The sequence below is a fragment of the Labrus bergylta genome, chromosome 24 (assembly GCF_963930695.1).
Source record: "Labrus bergylta chromosome 24, fLabBer1.1, whole genome shotgun sequence".
NCBI classification, from domain to species: domain Eukaryota; kingdom Metazoa; phylum Chordata; class Actinopteri; order Labriformes; family Labridae; genus Labrus; species Labrus bergylta.
The window spans coordinates 9,020,510-9,039,070 of NC_089218.1; the positions used below are offsets into that span (position 1 = coordinate 9,020,510).

Genomic DNA, 18,561 nt, shown 5'->3' on the forward strand with positions numbered 1-18,561 from the left:
TTGTGGTTTGTACTCGACTTGTTGGACGTGCCTCTCTAAGTGTTTCTCTTTTTTTTTTTTGTCTCCAGTTTGTTCCGGCACCGACAACAAGCTGAGCACTCCGTCCGACCTGGACCAGCAGTACCGATCCCTGAAGAAGCTCTACGAGAACTGCGAAGTGGTCATGGGCAACCTGGAGATCACCAGCATCGATCGGAACCGCAACCTCTCCTTCCTCAAGGTACGAACCACTTCTGTTTTTCTTTCTCCCACATCCTGTATGTTGAGTCCCCGACGATTTAGATCATGGATTTCAGTCATTTTAAGCTCAAGCATCAAACGTTACTGCATTTCTTTGTGTTTCATAATGGTTGAATGAATGGTCTTTGGTGTTAGACAAAAAGACACTGAATAGACTAAATAATTCATAAATGAGTTCTTATAACAGCAGGCAGAGATTTGGATATCTAATCTGTAACTGCAGACATAAGCCTTACACAGATCCAGTGAAAGACTGCATGTTTACTGGGGGCGGGAGTAGTTTGGTTTTGGGTAAGAGTCTGGAAATTTGTCTGATAGCTGAATAGGTGCCAGTTCACTTCCTGAGCACTGCTGAGGCACCCTTGAGCAAGGCACCAATTCCCCCCAGTCAGCTCAGGAGCGGTCGCAGTGGCCATCTCTCCATTAGTGCATGTCCATAGGATCCTGATCGTGGGATTTATAAAGTAGATCTACTTTCTTTCCTCCTGTTGGGAAGGAAGGTATTCTGTTTCAGGACCACGGACAGAGATTTGGTTTCAGACACATTGTAATGTTAAGTTGAACTTAAACTTCAACTCTGAAAGCTATGTTGAGTATAAACTAAGGGTTTAGAAACTCAATATCAGATTTTTGCTGTTTGTACTATTTAAAAAAAAAACACACATTGCATCACAGGATAACAACAAAGGGAGTTTATCCCATGGACAATACTTGTTTAATTCTTCATGTTATTGTTTGTACCACTGATTGTCAATCAACCCATGCTTTGAATGTTACACATTTTGAAATGAGCCAATTGAACCTGTTTCCTGGTTTAAATAACCGTTTAAAGAGCACTGTGAGGAAAGGTTGTTTAAGAACTAGTTTTCAGCACCATGAATAGAGACAAATAAGCTGTACGCAAAACCACTGTGCTGTTCCCTCATTCATTACTACCTACACAACAGACACTCAGTAGTACTCCACAGTGAGCACTAAATTGACATTTCAGACACTTATGAATCATCACAGTTTTTCATCAGCCCCGCCGAGCATATTGTTGCACATTATTGTTAACAAAAAAGAAGTGCATGTAATGTTTTCAGTACTCTCCTTTTCATTGCAGTGTGGGATTGTTTTGGCACTGTGTGGCGCATAAATTTAGTTCACAGAATAAAAGTAATTACAGAGGACTTAAGGGGAATTGATTAAGATGCAGTTAAAGGAGTTTGAAATGTAGCATCAGGGAGACAGTGGTGTCATTTCAGCACCACGGACAGAGACATTACATGAAACAGTGGCAGTTTGGACATTTCAGTACCATGGACAGAGACAGAAGGGGAAATAGCATACTGAAATGTTTCTTTGGCTCAGCCCCAATCAACCCTTAGCCCTACCTCATAGCCCTACCTCGATGTTTTACATGTTCAATGGGTTTGTGACAGTAATAAGGCCAATTTAACACAATCAAAATGGCTCTGAAAACTAGTGACATGCCATGGGAATTTCAAGGTGTAAGAATATATTACAGATGATGATATGGAAGGATGCTTCCAGTTTGGATTGCTGTTTAAACATTTTTAAATGGATTGTTACGCCCCTACTTACTTAACCCTTTAAGAGAATGAAATCCCCCTTACACCTACTTTAGTTTGTTACACACAGCTTAATGGACAAGGTGACTCTTTCAGTAAACCCTCAAAAGTCCAACAGTTCAGAATGTGCATCCAAGGCCAGCTCATTTCGCTGGATCCCTTACCTGGAGGGTGTCACAATATGTAACCGGTGTTGAGTTCAGCTTGTAATGCACTGCGAAAGGACTCATGGATATTGATTGAAGGCCCTTTGCCAGCACAATACAATGCAGTACAACAGAACAATGGGACTAATGATAAGAGGCACTAGTGAGAATTATTATGGAAGGAATGTCTGTGAGACACTGTGGCTAGATGAGAAGCACTCTGAATGTAAAGTGCCATCGCAGTTCCTCCCTTATAGAGCGCTCTCCAGGGTCTGTAGACATTTCTGTGTGTGTGTGTGTGTGTGTGTGTGTGTGTTGTTTGGAGCGTGTGTTCTCAGGATTGTGTTTGTGCTATTCCATGTGCATATACTGTTCATGCCACTGGGCCCCCATACCTACCCTCCTTCCCCCCCCTGCTGTTTAATGAAGTGAGGTGTGGTCTAATTACCGGGCCAGTGCTATCAAATGAACACCATAAACAGTCCCATTAGACGCAGCATCGTCAGGGAAAACAATTAGGCATCTGGGGGATTGTTAAGTGGATGTGAGGGGGGGGTCAGTAACCGGGGGAGGTGGAGGGGGGGGGGGGGGGGGGGGGGGCTTTCATATGGTTGCAATAGGAGGTTTTTAATTATCAAGTTATCAACCATATTCACACAGCAGCCATTTTCCTTTGACGTCACACATTTACGATAGGATTCTTAAACACTGTTGTGATGTCATGAGGCTGTGTTTTCAGGGTCTGACTTGTGTTTTTTTGAGACACCTTCCTTTTTCTTCAGTCACTGTTGAATGTCTTTAAAGCAGCACAGAGGGTGGGTCATGCCAAGTTCAATGTCATACCACCATGCACTAATAGTACCGTGCACATACAGCATGCGTTTCAACAGATACACTTCACACAGACTCATAGATTCTGAGCTGCAGGGAAGCTGATAACGGCTAAGGAGAAGTGATGCAGTCGGACTGCGTATGCTCTTTTTTACAGCAGCAGCCTGGGAGGTACATGTGGACAAATGTGTGGACAGAGCTGGATTTACTGAAGGCGTCGGGGAAGATGGAAAGGAGGGACGAGTGAGAAAGTGAGAGAAGAGCTGGAGGGATTCTCACTTTTATGGCAGGCAAAAACAGCTGCCGCGCTAAAATGACAACGTTCAGCTACTGTGCCACAGGGGTGTGTGTGTGTTTTTTTTGTCTGCGCATATCTCTGTGTGTTTGTGCGTGTACTGGAGGAGGGGAAGCGGGGTTAGAGGGGGCAGAAATGTAGAGCAGGGGAGGGGATGAACTTGATGATTTTTGCCTGGTGAGATGCTGACAGTTAGATGGATGAGATGGCTCTGCAGCCTCCTCCATCCTCCAACTTCCTTCCAAACCACATCGCTCTGATGTTCCCCGTTCTCTCTGCCTCGCTTCAGCCGGAGTGAAACAGGACCAGAGATGTGATCGTGGTAGTGTTATTGTGCAGGTTTTATCACATCAGGGTCACTTTGTATTCATAGATAAATGTATGCTTAATCCAGCTTAGAGGCCCCACATATGGAGTTTACTGCATTAGGTCACAATAAAGTCATACTGTATTAAAGACAGTTTTCAATCCCCATTTAGTTCAAATGATGAAAAGGAGCTTGATTATGGTATAATTTTTTTTTTACTTTTAACTTGCTGCCTTGATTACTGGTTACAAACTGATTTGATGACTTCCTTTCTTCCTTACTTCATAGGGACCCTTACATACTTAATAGCTTGGTCACTTTCTTGCTCTTTTGCTTACTAACTTTCTCACTGACCTTCTTACTGTTCTTGATATGAATTCCCTCAAACTTTTTTGGCGATACTCAGAAGTACTTTGGGTTGTGAACTGATAAGCCACCGTACCACTGTCTGTTATTCCCCATTTATTCTCCATCTAGTTTGCTGGCTGGCTCCTCTGGCCGCTGTCGGTCTGTCACTCACAATGACCCATTTTCCCAGAAGTGAAGGGGGAACTGTGCCAAGTGGCCCGCAGTGGCCCACAACCAGCTAATGATGTCACCTAGGCTGAAGGACTCTTCATTAAAGCCGGATCAATCTGGCGGCTGCAAAACACAGCTGAGAGAGCGTAGGGACGAGGTGTGTCCACCAATGAAGTCAGAAACGACAACGCACGTGTGTCAAGAGTTGTGTTGTGAACTGAGGTGTTCAGTACATCAATATGCCGACGACATCACTCTTAACAGACCGAATCTTTGGCAAACACAAACAAACAAACAAAGAGAGTCCTACATTTTTTTTCTTCTAATTTCCAAACTCTTCCCTCTTATAAAGGAAAAGGGATAACGTTGCTCCGGAAGTTCACTTTGACACAGTCATTCAACAGATGACACAATAAATAAGACGAGATGAGGAGCAGAGAAAAGACAATCCCAACACCAAAAGTCTTCTTCCCATCGTCCTTGGGTTGTTGTTCGGCTGCAAATGAAAGCGCTCAGTGGTGCTTCAACTCAGTTATTCTCTCAAGCCTCAGAAATTCCATTGTGGAGGATCCCGTTTTGCAACTCTAATAACGCCACATTCTGGTCTAGAGTGCATATGAGGCGACAGGACACAATTGCAAAGGTCAAAGGTTGCTAATACATTATGACAACCTTGGTCCTTGCGTCACATCTTCTTCAGTTCTGTTTTTTTTTTATCTTGAATGTCCTTGCACCAACCTGCAGAGATCAGTGTGCGAGAGTCAGAGATTACTGCCTCCCCGTGTGTCATTACTCAGCCCTCATCTGATCGCTCCTCTCCCCGTCTGAGAGTGCGACTCTATGCTATTAATTTACTGTGAGGCAGTAATTCAGACTCCACTCATGTCTGTCCTTCAGCGATGTTTACCATCCATCCACCATTTAGTCAGGATATGGCAACGTTCTTTAATCTATTTATATTCTGGTGATTTTTCAAAGTTTTGATTGGGCTCTTCTTGCCAGTATTTCCGAACAATATTTCAGACAATGACTTGAAACAATACAGCAACCGGAAGGCAAAACAGATCAATTATAGGCAAACATCAAGAGATAAGTTTGGACTTTGACTGTGCCGACCGTCTTTGGAAGGTTGTTCCAAGTTTGTTTGCAGCTTTACGACAAATGGCCTCTTCCAATATTTTGTGTTAAAGAAGGCCATTGTTGTTGGTTTGGTCAGAAATAATGGACGGTGTTCTGATTCAGTGCTTGTGAATGAGTTCCCATTCTGCTTTGATTGATTCATCAAGTTTTCCTCTTGTTTCACACGACTTGTATGCTAATATATGTCTTGTCTCAAGCTTTTCATGCTTTTTCAAATTGAAAAGGTGCCATTCCAAGAGGAGAAGTCACTCTACAAGACAAGAAAAGGCTGCCTAAACGGTCTTGTCAACGCCTAAGCCTACTATCCACACACTTTTTGCCATTGTATCTGAAAGAGCTGATACTTTTTAATATCTTACGTATTCATGGCGAATAAGGTCCCTGTGAAACTAAATTGATCTTTGTGTTTTTGGACTCTGTGCTGCCGGCGTTTTGAGCGAGCCTGTGGAGAGACCGCTCCCCTCACAGTGAGAGCAGCTATTTACATGGAGAGACAGAGAGCAATAGAGGACAGGGCCAGCAGAGGAGGTCAAGTGCTCCTCTCTCTGTCTCTCTCTCTCTCTCCCTGCTCCTGCGCTCTACAGATGTTTCGCACTATTGTGCCTCACGCTGCACAATAGCTGTCACAGGGCCTCATCGCCAAATAATGACACCATGATCCCGACAGTAGGAGAGAATCGTGCAGTTTCATTAGCCTCTGAACCAGCCAAGGAGCTCATAAAAGGTTGGGACTGTCGCCTGAAACGGGAGGCTGTTAGCGCCTGGCGGGTTCCCGGCAGCGTCTGCATAATTACAGCTCTTAACGCTGGGAAAATTAGCACCCTGCATACGCCGACAAGCACCCTGCCAGATCACGGTGGCAAGACCCTGATGTATCTTATAGCTTGTTAATTGTGGGGTAATGTAGATGTGCAAGTCCAAGAGAAAAATTATATACAGTATATGTATTTATATATGCACTTAATTTTATCCTTTTTTCTTTCTCTTGCTAACCAGAGTGTAGTTGTTTCTGCTAATAATGAAGTGAAAAGCTTTGAGTCGATTAAAAAAAAAATTAAAATGGTTTTCAGCTTTTTTCAAGGATTTGTAAAGATCAACAGAAAAAGAGAATAATTGTTTTTTTAAAGCTACAACCGCATAACGGCCATCTTTCTTCTGTAACGCTGCTAAGACTTACTATTTAAAGTCTTCATCTCTGCTTTGTTCAGAGCCTCGAGGATCATTGTTGTAATCTTCAGGTGAGTGCTTTCAAACTGTGTGCATGATTACATGATGTTCACGTTGTGTCTTTGCAGCAATTTAGTTGCTTATTCTCAAACTGAATTCATGCACTTTGACCACAAACCTGTGCATTAACACCTGAACTCTACAGAAAAACTATATTTCAGTGGTCAAAGTTTTCATTAAATATCTACTTTTAAGGCTTAAAAATGCTGAAAATGTCACAAAGTTAAAGTTAAGCAACACTAGGAAAGAAGCCGACCTTATACATATACATTGCATGCATACTGGTGATAATTCTTTTTTTTTTTTGGAAACCAGTCCACAGTCCAGCCAATGGTGAACCTTCCTGCTGTCAGTGTTGCCCCCAGGGGTGCTTGGTTGGTGGTATCGCTGGGATGCTGCTCCTGCTCATTACCTCTGGGCTCCTGGCTGAATTGCCTGCAGCATTGGAGAGCTGTTGGTTCAGTGCAGGAAGAGCTGCAGAGGGGGAGCATTGATGCGCATATATTAATACAGCTCATGTTAGGGAAACATATGCACACACAAACACATTAACAATGCATGCACACAATCTGCTGTACCATATCTAGAATTCTATTGTGCTGCTCGCCTATTCATCTGTACACATGTGTGGTCTGCTGCACGCCTGCTTTTTTGTCAGCCTGATCAAAGCAGACACGGTGCAGAGCAGAGGTCTCCGAGGTGAAATTAAAGCCTTGCTGCCTCCACAGCATGGAGGGGGGGGTGGGGGGGAGTGATTACCGTTAAATTAAAAGGTACGACCATAAAAGCGCGCCGCGACCGATCCCTCGCAATTCATCAAAATGATCCCACGGCGCGTCTTTTGCTTATCAAATTGTAAAATATTGTCCATGACACCGGCGTAACAGGGGCGTAATTAATGCACTAAATCAATTCGGAATCACTCGGCGCAGAGTGGCCCTGCTGGGATGCCGTCATTATCGCAAATTATGGTGGCAGATGCATGGGGACAAGAGGAATGGTGGCATCTTCCCCTCCTCTACACCCAGCCCTGTTCCTTTCCCCACTCTATCTGACTGGCTATGTGTCAACCAGTGTGGCGTCTCTTCTCACTCACACCTGTGCTATCTTATTACCAGGTGCAAATTGTTTTATTAGTGAGTACTATTTTAAAAAATCCCCCCTTGGCTGTCGCCGACTGGTTTCAATGTCAGTAATATACACGTCTTCATCGAAGAGGTACATCGAAAGAGATTAATATATGAATAGCTGTTCTGTTCTTCCTTTTTATATCTGAAGGTGATGAACGCCGAGAGACTCCGCACACCAAATATCCATTAAATTACAACACTTTTATCGCCTTAAAGCGGATATTTACTCCCACACAAGCCAAAGCCTTTCCATCTTCAAGTTCTGTTCCAGTGTAGTTGAAAAGAAGTTTAAATTGAAGCATACATCAAATATAGATGTTTTAAAATACTTGTTGTATTAAATATGGATGTGCTTGTAGCTTCATGTTGACAAATACTCCTATATTTTGCATTAATAATGGTGTGTGGTGAGATTTTAACTTCTACAGCGCAGTTGTGTAGGTTTAATTAATTTATTGAAGCCTCAAGAATTCATTGAGGTTCTCCTATTTGAAAACCCTCTGAGACATCTCCAGTTCACATAGACGGCAAAAGACCAATGCGCTCATCCTATGACACCGATTGGCAGAAACTTTGTGGTGCATACTTTCTAGTGATTGCAAGAAACTATCCTGTGAACACACGGAAACTTTCTTGTGCTAACTGAAACTTAGCAGGCCCATATAAAGTGCTTCATAGGGCCCAGAAAAGATCCTTGTGGGACACCTTTTATTTCTTGGTAGGAACTCTGACAAGATGTTTAAACTAAAAGCTTGGGAAAGTTTATTTTTGCCATCGAGTGTAACTCATTGAAAGGAGAATCACCAAGTGTGTGACATTCAAGTACAACACAACTATGGTTCATAAAAAATGGTTTTGAAAAATCTGAACTCAAGAAACATTAGAAATGCTAATGTTTTTTCCACATCATTAGCCAACAGGTACAAGGAATTAAATAAACTTAATCTTTTATCTTTAAATTCAGATCAGGTGAGGATTCAGTGCATTGCATAGCTTTAGTGTATTGTTTGCTTTGGCTTGAATATTTGTCAGAGACTGCCTGTATGTTTGCCATGTTGTCCTCTTGAATTACTTTTTCAAGACGAGTGGTTGTTTTTCCTCTGGCACACCGTGAAAAACACTGACAGTAGTAACAAGAGCCTCATACTTCTGCACTGGAAGGTGAGGCCAGGCCAAACAACAACATCTCACTGCAAAACACAAATGAATAATTGACTTTATCTTGTTCCAACCTTGTCTCACACAATGTCTGAACTTGCTGCTAACATATGAATAGGAACATTGTGAGACAAATCCACGAGACTCAAAAAAAAAAAACGTGTGCCTGGCTGTGCTGAGGAGCGCTTGTGTAACCGTGCTCTGAGATCATATGCCTCTTTGAAGGCTCTACATCATAGCTTCAGGATATATTATGAATTCATGTTGCATTTTTATGACATTTTCTAAAGAGTCCGTGACTCGCTGTGATTTATAAGACTTTTTTGCAATTGTACATTCCACCCAGAAGTTGAATTCTTTCCTTTCTGTCGAGTTGCAGTGTTGATTAAAGTAGTGTGTTTGCACAATGTGTGCATGATAGTCTTATATTGTCACACATTTTGATTATTCCTGGGATAATGATAGTGGGAGAAGATGCAAAGAAAAAGTATCTGAAAGAAGAGAGAGTCAAAAAATAATTAACCTCACATCATCTACAATATCAGCAGCAAACACGTACAAAATAGCATTAGCCATGAGATTAGTTACATCTGCTTTCAACATAATCAAATGGGTTAGTAGTTTGTCCCTATCTTATATCTTGCTCATGAATTTTTTGTAAAATTTAGCAGGTCTTAAAGGATTTAGTAACAAAAAAATGCTTTTACAAGATGGAGATTTTGGTCCAAAACATAAAATAATCATCATAGAACTTTTTTCAAATTAGCTTTACCTTGAAGATCTAGATATTCTACTATTCTTATAATATAGTACACAAATACATGGCCAACTGAGAGTGTTGATTTAGCATGGAAAGTACTTTTAGCTTTCAATATAAAAACGGATTACTGAAGCATCATATCATCTGATTGTGAAAAATATTATGGGAGAGCTACCAACCATGGCCTCTAATTCATCAGATCAGGATGAATTGTGGGAGACACCACTTCTAAATGGTGTTAAAATAAGTATGCATCATCTGCAGGCTATGTGTTCAAAGTGTGGGACACTTTTGCTTTCAGGTGGTGCTTGAACACGCTCTTAAAAATGTAAAGACCACAAATGTGCGAACAGGGACGGATCAAGCATGTTATCGGTGAAGTGATACCTTAATACCCGTCTGTTATTGTTCTCCTCTTGGCTCTATTATCCTGTTTTATTCAGCTTCGTGTTATGAAGATGCAGTTTTGAGAGACTCTTTGGGTGCGTGTCAAGTCAGTCATGTAGATTCTACCATTTACAACAACCATCCCTTGGTCCCCTTTCAGATATTAAAAGTCTGTCTTAGTGGCAGATACATTTATGGGATTGTGTAAATTGTTTCTGCCAATCCCTTTTTCAATATCTACCTCCTGCAGCTGGCTTGAGGAGAACACGCCCCACATCAAGCTTCTGCTGCTACGCCGAGTGGAAGGAACAGATTGGGTTCCTCAGTGACATTTACATTGTGAATGTGTGAGTGGATGTGTATGATATGTATGCATTATGCAGCTGATGATTTCTTTGTGTGCCTGGCTTATTTCAAGGTTCACATGTGTCTGTCTTTGTTAGTTTGGGGTGAGTGAGTGAACCTCTGCTTAGCCCAGGGGGTCTGCAACTGGTTTGGCCCTCTCCAGTGGCTCCTTGTGTCTGCGTCCTGCATGTGGGGAACAAGTTGATCTTGTCCATTTCATCCATATTGACCATACGCTGACTTGAAATGGGCGCAATGGAAACTTTTCTATAAACCATATATCTCCAATATGGCCATCTTGTTAAGTAACTGTCATTTGACATGTGTGCAATCTCATAATTCATTAGATTGATTTATATTGGCAGACAACCACTTCTAAAAACACGCTAAAGTTGTCATGCACCTGTAGCCTGCCCATATTTAATTATCCACAAACAGACACACAGATGTGTACACGTAGACATACACACACCTGGTGTACCCACAAATCATGACATCCATCTTAGATGAGAGCAATTTGATTCCAAAGTAATGAAGTAGTTTAGCGCTGAAACGTGGTGTGCTTTGCAACTGCTGATGAAGTCACTGCCATCGATTCAGAAATGAGGAAAAATGGCAGACAACTACCCTCCCTAACCAAAACACACACACTACATACTCACACACTTTATGAAGAGACAAGACAGATCAAATCTGACATTGTTGTAATCAGTCCCACAGCTGCCTCTCTACCTGCCCTGAATATATTCAGGGTTTACAAAAGATATAGTTTGGTGCATGAAGGAAAGAAAAATAGAGCTTGACTGCTTCAATCTGAGAGACTTGTGGTTTTGTTTGTCAAGAATTGGTTGATAATTGTAGCATAGGAGACTTTATTTGTAAGAAAGTTCAGTTGGGAAGGCAAGAGTTGCTAATTTGCAAACTGTGGAGGTATCCAGGAGAAGCTGAATTGGCTTTCTGACCAATTTTGTGATGCGATCTTAACAATTAACTTGCTGAGTACAATGTGTCCCCGCCAATAAATGTAACGTAAATGTCGGCTCTGAAGCTTTGATCAAATTTACAAAATACTCTTTGCCCTGAAAAACTCATTTTTTTGTCTTCTAGTTCAATTTGAGTCCTCACTTGTGAAAAATAAATTACTCATTTGTACACTAAGATTTCTTCTCACATTACTTTGACCATATTTCTGACATACCATTACAGCTGACTTAAAAAAGAGGCAACAAGGATTGCCTTTTAGGTTAAAGACAAAGTACTGGTGTATGTAGAAAAAAACGGAATGGTTGGTGTGAAAGTAAGTTTGTCCTTGTAGGCAGGGTTGAACTCGTTTTTTGGTGCCCAGTGTGAGGCAATGGATGATTTATGTCTTGGACGGGCCTCTTGTAACACAATCATTACCTGTAACTGCTATTTTGTTTCCATACATTCAAAACCTTCCACAGCGTGTATCCCTGTGTTTTTTTGTCTCCTTCCCCCTTGACATAAATGTATTATCCAAGCACAGCCTTGCATTGTCTACCTATGGCTGCATCCTACCTCTGCACCGGGCCCAATCATCAATCACTCGGACGAGCCAGTAAGCACCTTTTTCTTCCCCGGTGGAGTGAACTGACATTGGGCCTCAGAGACCACTCAGCTCCCCCTTCCCTTCTCCTCCACCTGGACTCTTCAGGGGGGGGGGGGCCCTCGTTCAGCAGATTTGCGCCTCCTGTCAGGTATCCTGCCAGCTCACAGAATCTCTGTCCTAAGCTGGGCTGACCATGAATAATGAGGGTCTTAAATGTGAGATATAGGAGCTAGGTGCAATAGGAGATAACATGCTCCTTACTTTTTCCCCCCTCCATAGCTGCTTCCAAGCCTGTGGCTGATACGCACTAGCTTTGTCACATGACTGCATTATGTAGGGTCCCCAAAGGCTACAGCATAATGCGATATGCCATTGGACTGTTGCTGGGATGATACAACAGCTTCCCCTCATGAGTTATGTATTAGTGTTTTCATTTAGGCTTAGGGATCAGATACTGTACTGCTCTGTCACTGTTTAAGTCTGGCCTGCTGATGCGCTGCAAACTTTCCCCCCCCCCCCCCCCTTTGGTAATTTTTAATTTCCGAGTCAGGGTCTTTAATGTAAATGTGTCTTGACAACGCAGACGCCGCTCGTGAAACAGGCTTATATGAGATTGTCGGGCTGTCGGAGACAATAAATATCAGCGCCGAAAGCCAGTAGCACAGCTGCTGCTGAAGGCACACCCCTGGATACACACACACACACACACACACACACACACACACACACACACACACACACACACACACACACACACACACACACACACACACACACACACAAAGACAGCTGTCTCACCCCAATGTCATTGTCAACACACACTGACTAAAAGTGTCGAAAGTGAAACATGTCAGTTTGTGAATCTGACTCTGAAAACTTGCGCTTTACTTCATCTAGTGGCAACTTGACAAACTGTGATCCAACATGGGAGGAAGCTGTTTAACACTACACTGCATTTATGAATCAATATTTCTAAATGAAGTGTAAAAGTGTTTTTCATTGAGGAAATTGCGCTTGTAGCGGGTTAATTTACCACATCTTGCACAGGTAATCAAGGGCTGTCTTCTCTGTACCTTTTCAGAATCTAATTTAAAAACTTTGAGAACAAAAAGATGAGACTCTTGTTTATGAATAAATGAAAATAACAGTTATAGTCTTTTAGTTTAACCTTTCTGCGGCACAGATTCACATTTTATTCCTTAATTTGAATGTTTAGGATTACATGTAGGCCTCCTTAGAGTTTTAACAGAGTTTAGTTTCGAAAAATCAAATTAAACCCAAATTCTAGAGAAACATCTAGTTATACTACTCTGTCTGACAAGATGATAGGACGTCTTTAATTCCACTGATGATGTTGAAAACCTGTCAGACACACCTCAACACGTGCTGTGACTGTATCAGTTTCATAACAAAATTACAGACTACTATCGTAAAAAGACAAGACAATATGAGCGTACTACGTCTACTTACAGTATCCAATAACACAAGGAAACGTAAGTTGAAGCGTTTGATGTGGACTCATCTCAAAGGGATACCCCGTGGGTGTGAAATCAGACCTGAGATGTTTCACAGAAATCCTTTTTTAGAAGATCTCCAAAACTCCTGCTCTGAATGACTTGGTGACATTTCATGCAGCTGGGTTTTCATTCATTTCAAAGTCAATAGCCCTCCTCCTCTTTTTTTTTTTTTTTTTTAAACTGAATTCCTCAAAAATCTTGAATGTCACACCCGAGTGCTCTCGGCATACTTAGCAGCCAAACAGTCGCGGGAGGTGAAGGAGTGCATGCTCCTCTTACAGAGCTCATTGAAGCGAATTGGTAAACAGGTCCCTGCCCGCCCATTGACTTTGCCGCCGTGTGGAGGAGTCAGATTGCGCCGGCGCCGCGGTCGCATCAAACTGTTGAGAGTCGGCAGTCTTGCCAGTGACATGCGCCGCTGCATTCTCCTTGACTCACTGGCAGAGTGCTCTATATGTATGGAAATGAGCCATAATCACCATAATATGTGTCCCATCTCTTGTATTTTATAATGGTGTCATTATACTTTTTTTTCCCGGCATGATGCCTCTTTCCTCCTTCCTTTTCTCCTTCTCCTCTTTGCAGTACCTTCCCCTCCCTTCAACTCCCTCCTCTGGCTCCTTCTCTCTCCATCCACCTCATTTACACTCTCACTCATCCAGATGACAGGAACAGGTGCACTATTAATTATGCTTTGAAATATATCTCCTCTGTGCTCCACTTCCTTCGCTCTCCCTTAGCATTCTGCACTTTCTACGTATGCACCTCCTAACCCTAAACTTCTCTCCTTTTCTTCTCCTTTATCCTTTATCTTTTTCTAAATCTAAGTTACACAGTGCAACATGCAATACTCAGAGTTCATAAAGAATACATACATATCCAGATTGGGTTAAACATTTGGAAATAACTTGTATTTTTAACGGCTTTATAAACAATTAAAAATGTTCTAAACTGAAGTTAAATCAGGAAAGGCGCTCTTACAATGCGTTACAGCAGTGGTTCTCAACTGGTGGTTCGTGACCCAAAAGTGGTCTTCAGCTGTTTTCAGTGTGCACTGAAAACAGCTGAAGAGCATGTTTTTTCTCAGCATTTGAACCTTTGCTGTCTTTAAGCATTTCCACACTGCTAAAAAGCATTCAGCACTATTTTAATCCCTGTTATAAGAAGATTACAACTCAATAGTGTCATTATCTCCAGATCTCAAACCGCTCTCATTATATTGCATCTGCACGGCCCTTGTTTGCTTTCCCGTGATATCTATTGAATTACCTCATTATCTTGAGGTATCAAACAGTGTTTTCTCATGAGCGCGACTTAAATATCTCATTATTTTGAGGTAACAAAGCAGTGTTTTTTTTGGGGGGGTTTTTTTTCAGGGAGTAATCCAGCTGTTTGGCCCGGCTGATGTTGCTTAAGAGTCTTTTCAGATCGGCTTAGTTTGACGAAAAGCGACGCTGTCACAACGAGAGACCAGACTAGATTCAATGTGAGGCGATAAATAAGACCCCAGGATGAACATTCACCCAGTCGCATTTACTGGAATAATGTTGGACCACAGAAAAGTATCAATCTTTACTTAACAAGCTTCTTCGGGTATTAGAGTGAAACACAAATGGTTGACATGAAATCACTTTAAAGGGATAAGCTTCTTGTCATAGTTTCTCCTCCCCCAAATATATCCCCTCATTTGATGTCTTGATAATGATGTTGGAAAAACTCCTTTTAAAAAGATAATGCCAGTTTTGCAGTTTGAGGATAGGTGAAAACACAAGTCCAATCTACATTTACTCAATTATTTATTTTGTACAAAAAAAAATAATGATTCAGCATAATTGACTGTCATGTGTGAATTAAAAATGCATGCGCTCCCATGGCAGCCCCGGCTTCCATACATGTGCACATTCTTTATTTCCTGCGGCGAAATTAGAGTCTTGTAATAGGCAATAAATCAGATTTCATGGCGTCACACGGGGGCTTTTCCCAACCCTCCTTGTAAATTTGCATGTGTTGACCTTGACCAATGGAAAGCTTCAAAATTCAGCACAATAATAAACGGTATAGACATGTATCCACATGGAGAGTATGCAGTGACACAATTCATGTTAATTAAATTCTCTTAATTCTGCTGCTTAAATTCTCTTATTCAGCGTTTTTCTGTGAATCTTGGGTGAAGCCCAAAGGCGATTCTTGGGAAGAGTGAAAATGGAGAAATTTGTATGCAAATCAACTGGCTGCTTTGGCTCGGCTAGTATCTGCAGAGTGAATTGAAAAAATAGGGTAGAAATTGAGGCAATTAGCCTAAAAACATAGAGCAGGTTAGCTTACATAAGTGTCTTTTAGGTAGTATAAGAGATCAATTTGGAAGTTCTTGACTTCTAAGGAAGACGTAGTTACTTCATTGTGTCCTTTTTCAATCTCTTTGTCTGTTCTTTTTATCAATTGTTGAAAGAGTAGGACACACAATAGTGTAATGCATCAGCAGAGGAGGCCCAGATTCATTCACTCAGCAAAGTGTTTACTATGCAAGACAATTCTTGGTGTTTTCAATACTGGCTCGCATTCAGATAGAACTCCTTCCAAGCCTCTGCGAGTGTGTTTCCATACTGCGAGACACTGCAAACATTTCCACATATCTGGAGGGGGGTTACAGGTGCCTGAGCGCGGCAACTCTCAGCTGTAATATCAAGCACTTTCTGTTTCCAAGACAGCCACACAGCCGCCTTCTATCATGATTATGTTTTGCGGTGAGGGGGAAATAAAGCACGTTTGGCTCTTTTTGCCTTTCGCCTTGACGCATTGCATCCCAGAGATGCAAAAAGCAATTTACCAACATGTGAAAATCACGTTTTTCGCCTCGAGGATATTCCGAAAAAGAAGAGAGGAAAAGAAGCCTGTCGGGACCTACGGAGGATTCTGTTTGACTGAGAGCTCCAGCGCTAGGCCGCTAATTGCCTGCGATTGATGGAGAAAAGCGCTAGAGGAAATGTTCAACTTGCAATGCATCATGGGTATCTGACCTGAGTCTTGTCTGTGCCTTGTGGTTGTGTTTTTCTGTTGCGCGTAGGTGGGGGTTATTGGAATATCTAAGGGGGCCTGTTTGTGTGTGTAACGGAGAAAAAAAAAGAAAAAAAAAAAAAGTCTTGACAAACCCTTTGTGGCTTTCTAAACAGAAGAACACTCTGATCCTTTGGAGTCATGCTTGGATCAGAAGATGCAGTCGAAATTGCAAAATAATGACCTGGACCTGTGCCATACGTCTTAAAGATTTCCGCACTTTGTTCTCTTTTTGAATCATGCTCAACACTCGGGAGCGAGAGGTTGATTTTATGGGAGGATGAAGGAGATGTCTGCGAGCGGTCCAGCGTTCGTGCACCTTGTCGCTGCATATTAGCCCTGCCCTCACCTTGTTAAGGCGTTTTTTTTTTTTTTTTTTCTTCTTTTCAGAGAGGATACAAGTGGTAAAGCATCATTTCATCCGTCCAGCTTGTTAAGCATCACAACACATTACCTTCAAGGCAGCAGCGAAAAAAAAGGGGGCCGCTTCTCCGGGTGTAGCGTCCTTCGGCTTGCTGTGTTTGTGTGAGCGCGGCTGATGTGGCAGGAGGGGAAATGCAGGTGCTTGTGTTTGCTTCCCCTCTGGACCTCGCTCCTCTTTGTCGCCTTCCTTTCGACACAGGCAAATATTGATCTCGAAAGCTTTCTTGAAATAAATAAAATATGCAACGGAAGGAAATTAAAAGTGTCAAAGCCAAAGAAAATGACAAAGAAAGGGCGAAAGTAATCCTTTAATTTAATTAGTTAAATTACAACAAAAAATCCTTTAAGTCTGGGTTTGGTTTCTTTCGTCTTGGTGCTCTCTCCCTCTTTGCTCTAACTCGATCCCGCTGGAAGGCTTTCCTGCGGTTGCTAGGCAACAGGGAAACAGTTTTTCTTTGCTTGCGCCAGAGGGTCCCGGAGGCTGCCAGGGAGACGAGGGCACAGTGGAGGCACTGTTGAGTCTGCCAGCAGCCCAGTGCGTGCCTACAGCTGGGTCGGGCAAAAACCCTTCCCTCAAATGAGTCATGGCAACCCATGGCAGACACCCGAGGGTTACGGCGGATAGCGAGGGGCGAGCTTTAGAGGCTACCCGGCCCCTCAGCTGTAAACACAAGGTCAGAATTCAAGTTAAAGGCACAAGTTCTCACTACGGGGTCGGATCAAGAAGCCCGCCCTGGAGAAGAGAGCCTGTTTTTTTTTTTTGGTGCTGAGGCTGAGTCACAAGTTGACTGAAGTTGAGCAAGTTGCCAACTTTCTCGCAAACACAGAACCAATTCAACCTACATATCTGACAGAGAATGATTCCAGCAAGGGGGGTTTGACAGGCAGTAAAGTACCTCACAATAGCAGTCCTTTTTTGCAATAAGTATGCTAATCAAAGCCTCAGCTGCAATGGAGTCTACTGCTCTTTCATTATGTTGTTCTTTCTCTGCTCAGGTGATTGACACATTGTAATCTTGCTAATAAGCACCTCCACTGTCTGTTTCCTGCCCATTGTGTTACTGCTACAATAGGCCAACCTGGCAGATGCGCGTGTTTGCCAAGCGCTCGATATAGAAGCTAATCTCGGCTACTTGCTATTATCCTGAAAAGCAGGCACTCCACATGCTGGGTTCTCACTGTCAGTCTCGACTAATGTCCCAAAGGGGGTCAGTAGCCAATCCAACCTTGCATTACTCATTCTGTTCCCTCCCTGCTAACCAATCATCTCGCCTGTCTCTGGTCATTAGGGAGTCTCTTTAGCGGCCTGCTGCTACAGATATTTAAAATAGCTGTGATTAAGAGGTTACAATTTGATGAAGGAGCAACTGAAGAAGTTAGGTTTCAATTGGTCGCAGTGACATCCCCCATTGGTTTCAGAAGCGGTGTTTTGACGCCAAATAATGACATTTTCGCATATTGAATATTCCGACTATGTAGTAAGAGGCAACCTAGTTAGCGTTAATGCTAGTTAGACTAAAACCATTTTTTTGAGCCATGCTGTTAACATGTTTATTTCTGCTGTAAACACTGGAAAGGGTATAATTGGGTTTTGCAGCCAGCCTCAAGTGGACAGTTAAGGAACAGCAGGTTTTTTTTCACTTATGTGTTTGCTGAAAAAAAAAAAGAAAAAAAAAATGGATTCCCCAACAATAAAAAAGATGAAGCCACAAGAATAAAATCTGTTCACTGCTGCAAACAATGCCTTCTTGTGTCAGTGCTGAACCTTGAAAGCAGATCTGTTCCCCCCACTTATAAATGTGTTCTAATTTGGCTTGTCAGTGGCTGTGGTTAAAATGTGTTAGTGTGGCATTTAACAGCTGTTGTATGTGTGTAAGTGAGTGTTTTTCTGCATGTGTAGAAGTCAGCTCAGGCTGTTGTTTGAGTGACTCAGATGAA

The 18,561-nt window shown here is 42.2% G+C and overlaps 1 protein-coding gene across 2 annotated transcripts in view; it reads left to right on the forward strand.

Annotated features, from left to right (window-relative positions):
• Positions 1-18,561, forward strand: part of LOC109984174 (receptor tyrosine-protein kinase erbB-4) — a 222,756-nt gene that overhangs the window by 113,184 nt on the left and 91,011 nt on the right. For both annotated transcript variants that reach the window (XM_065951976.1, XM_065951978.1), the window contains exon 2: positions 69-220. In XM_065951976.1, coding sequence (XP_065808048.1) covers positions 69-220 — 152 coding nt within the window. The remainder of the gene's footprint in view (positions 1-68; positions 221-18,561) is intronic.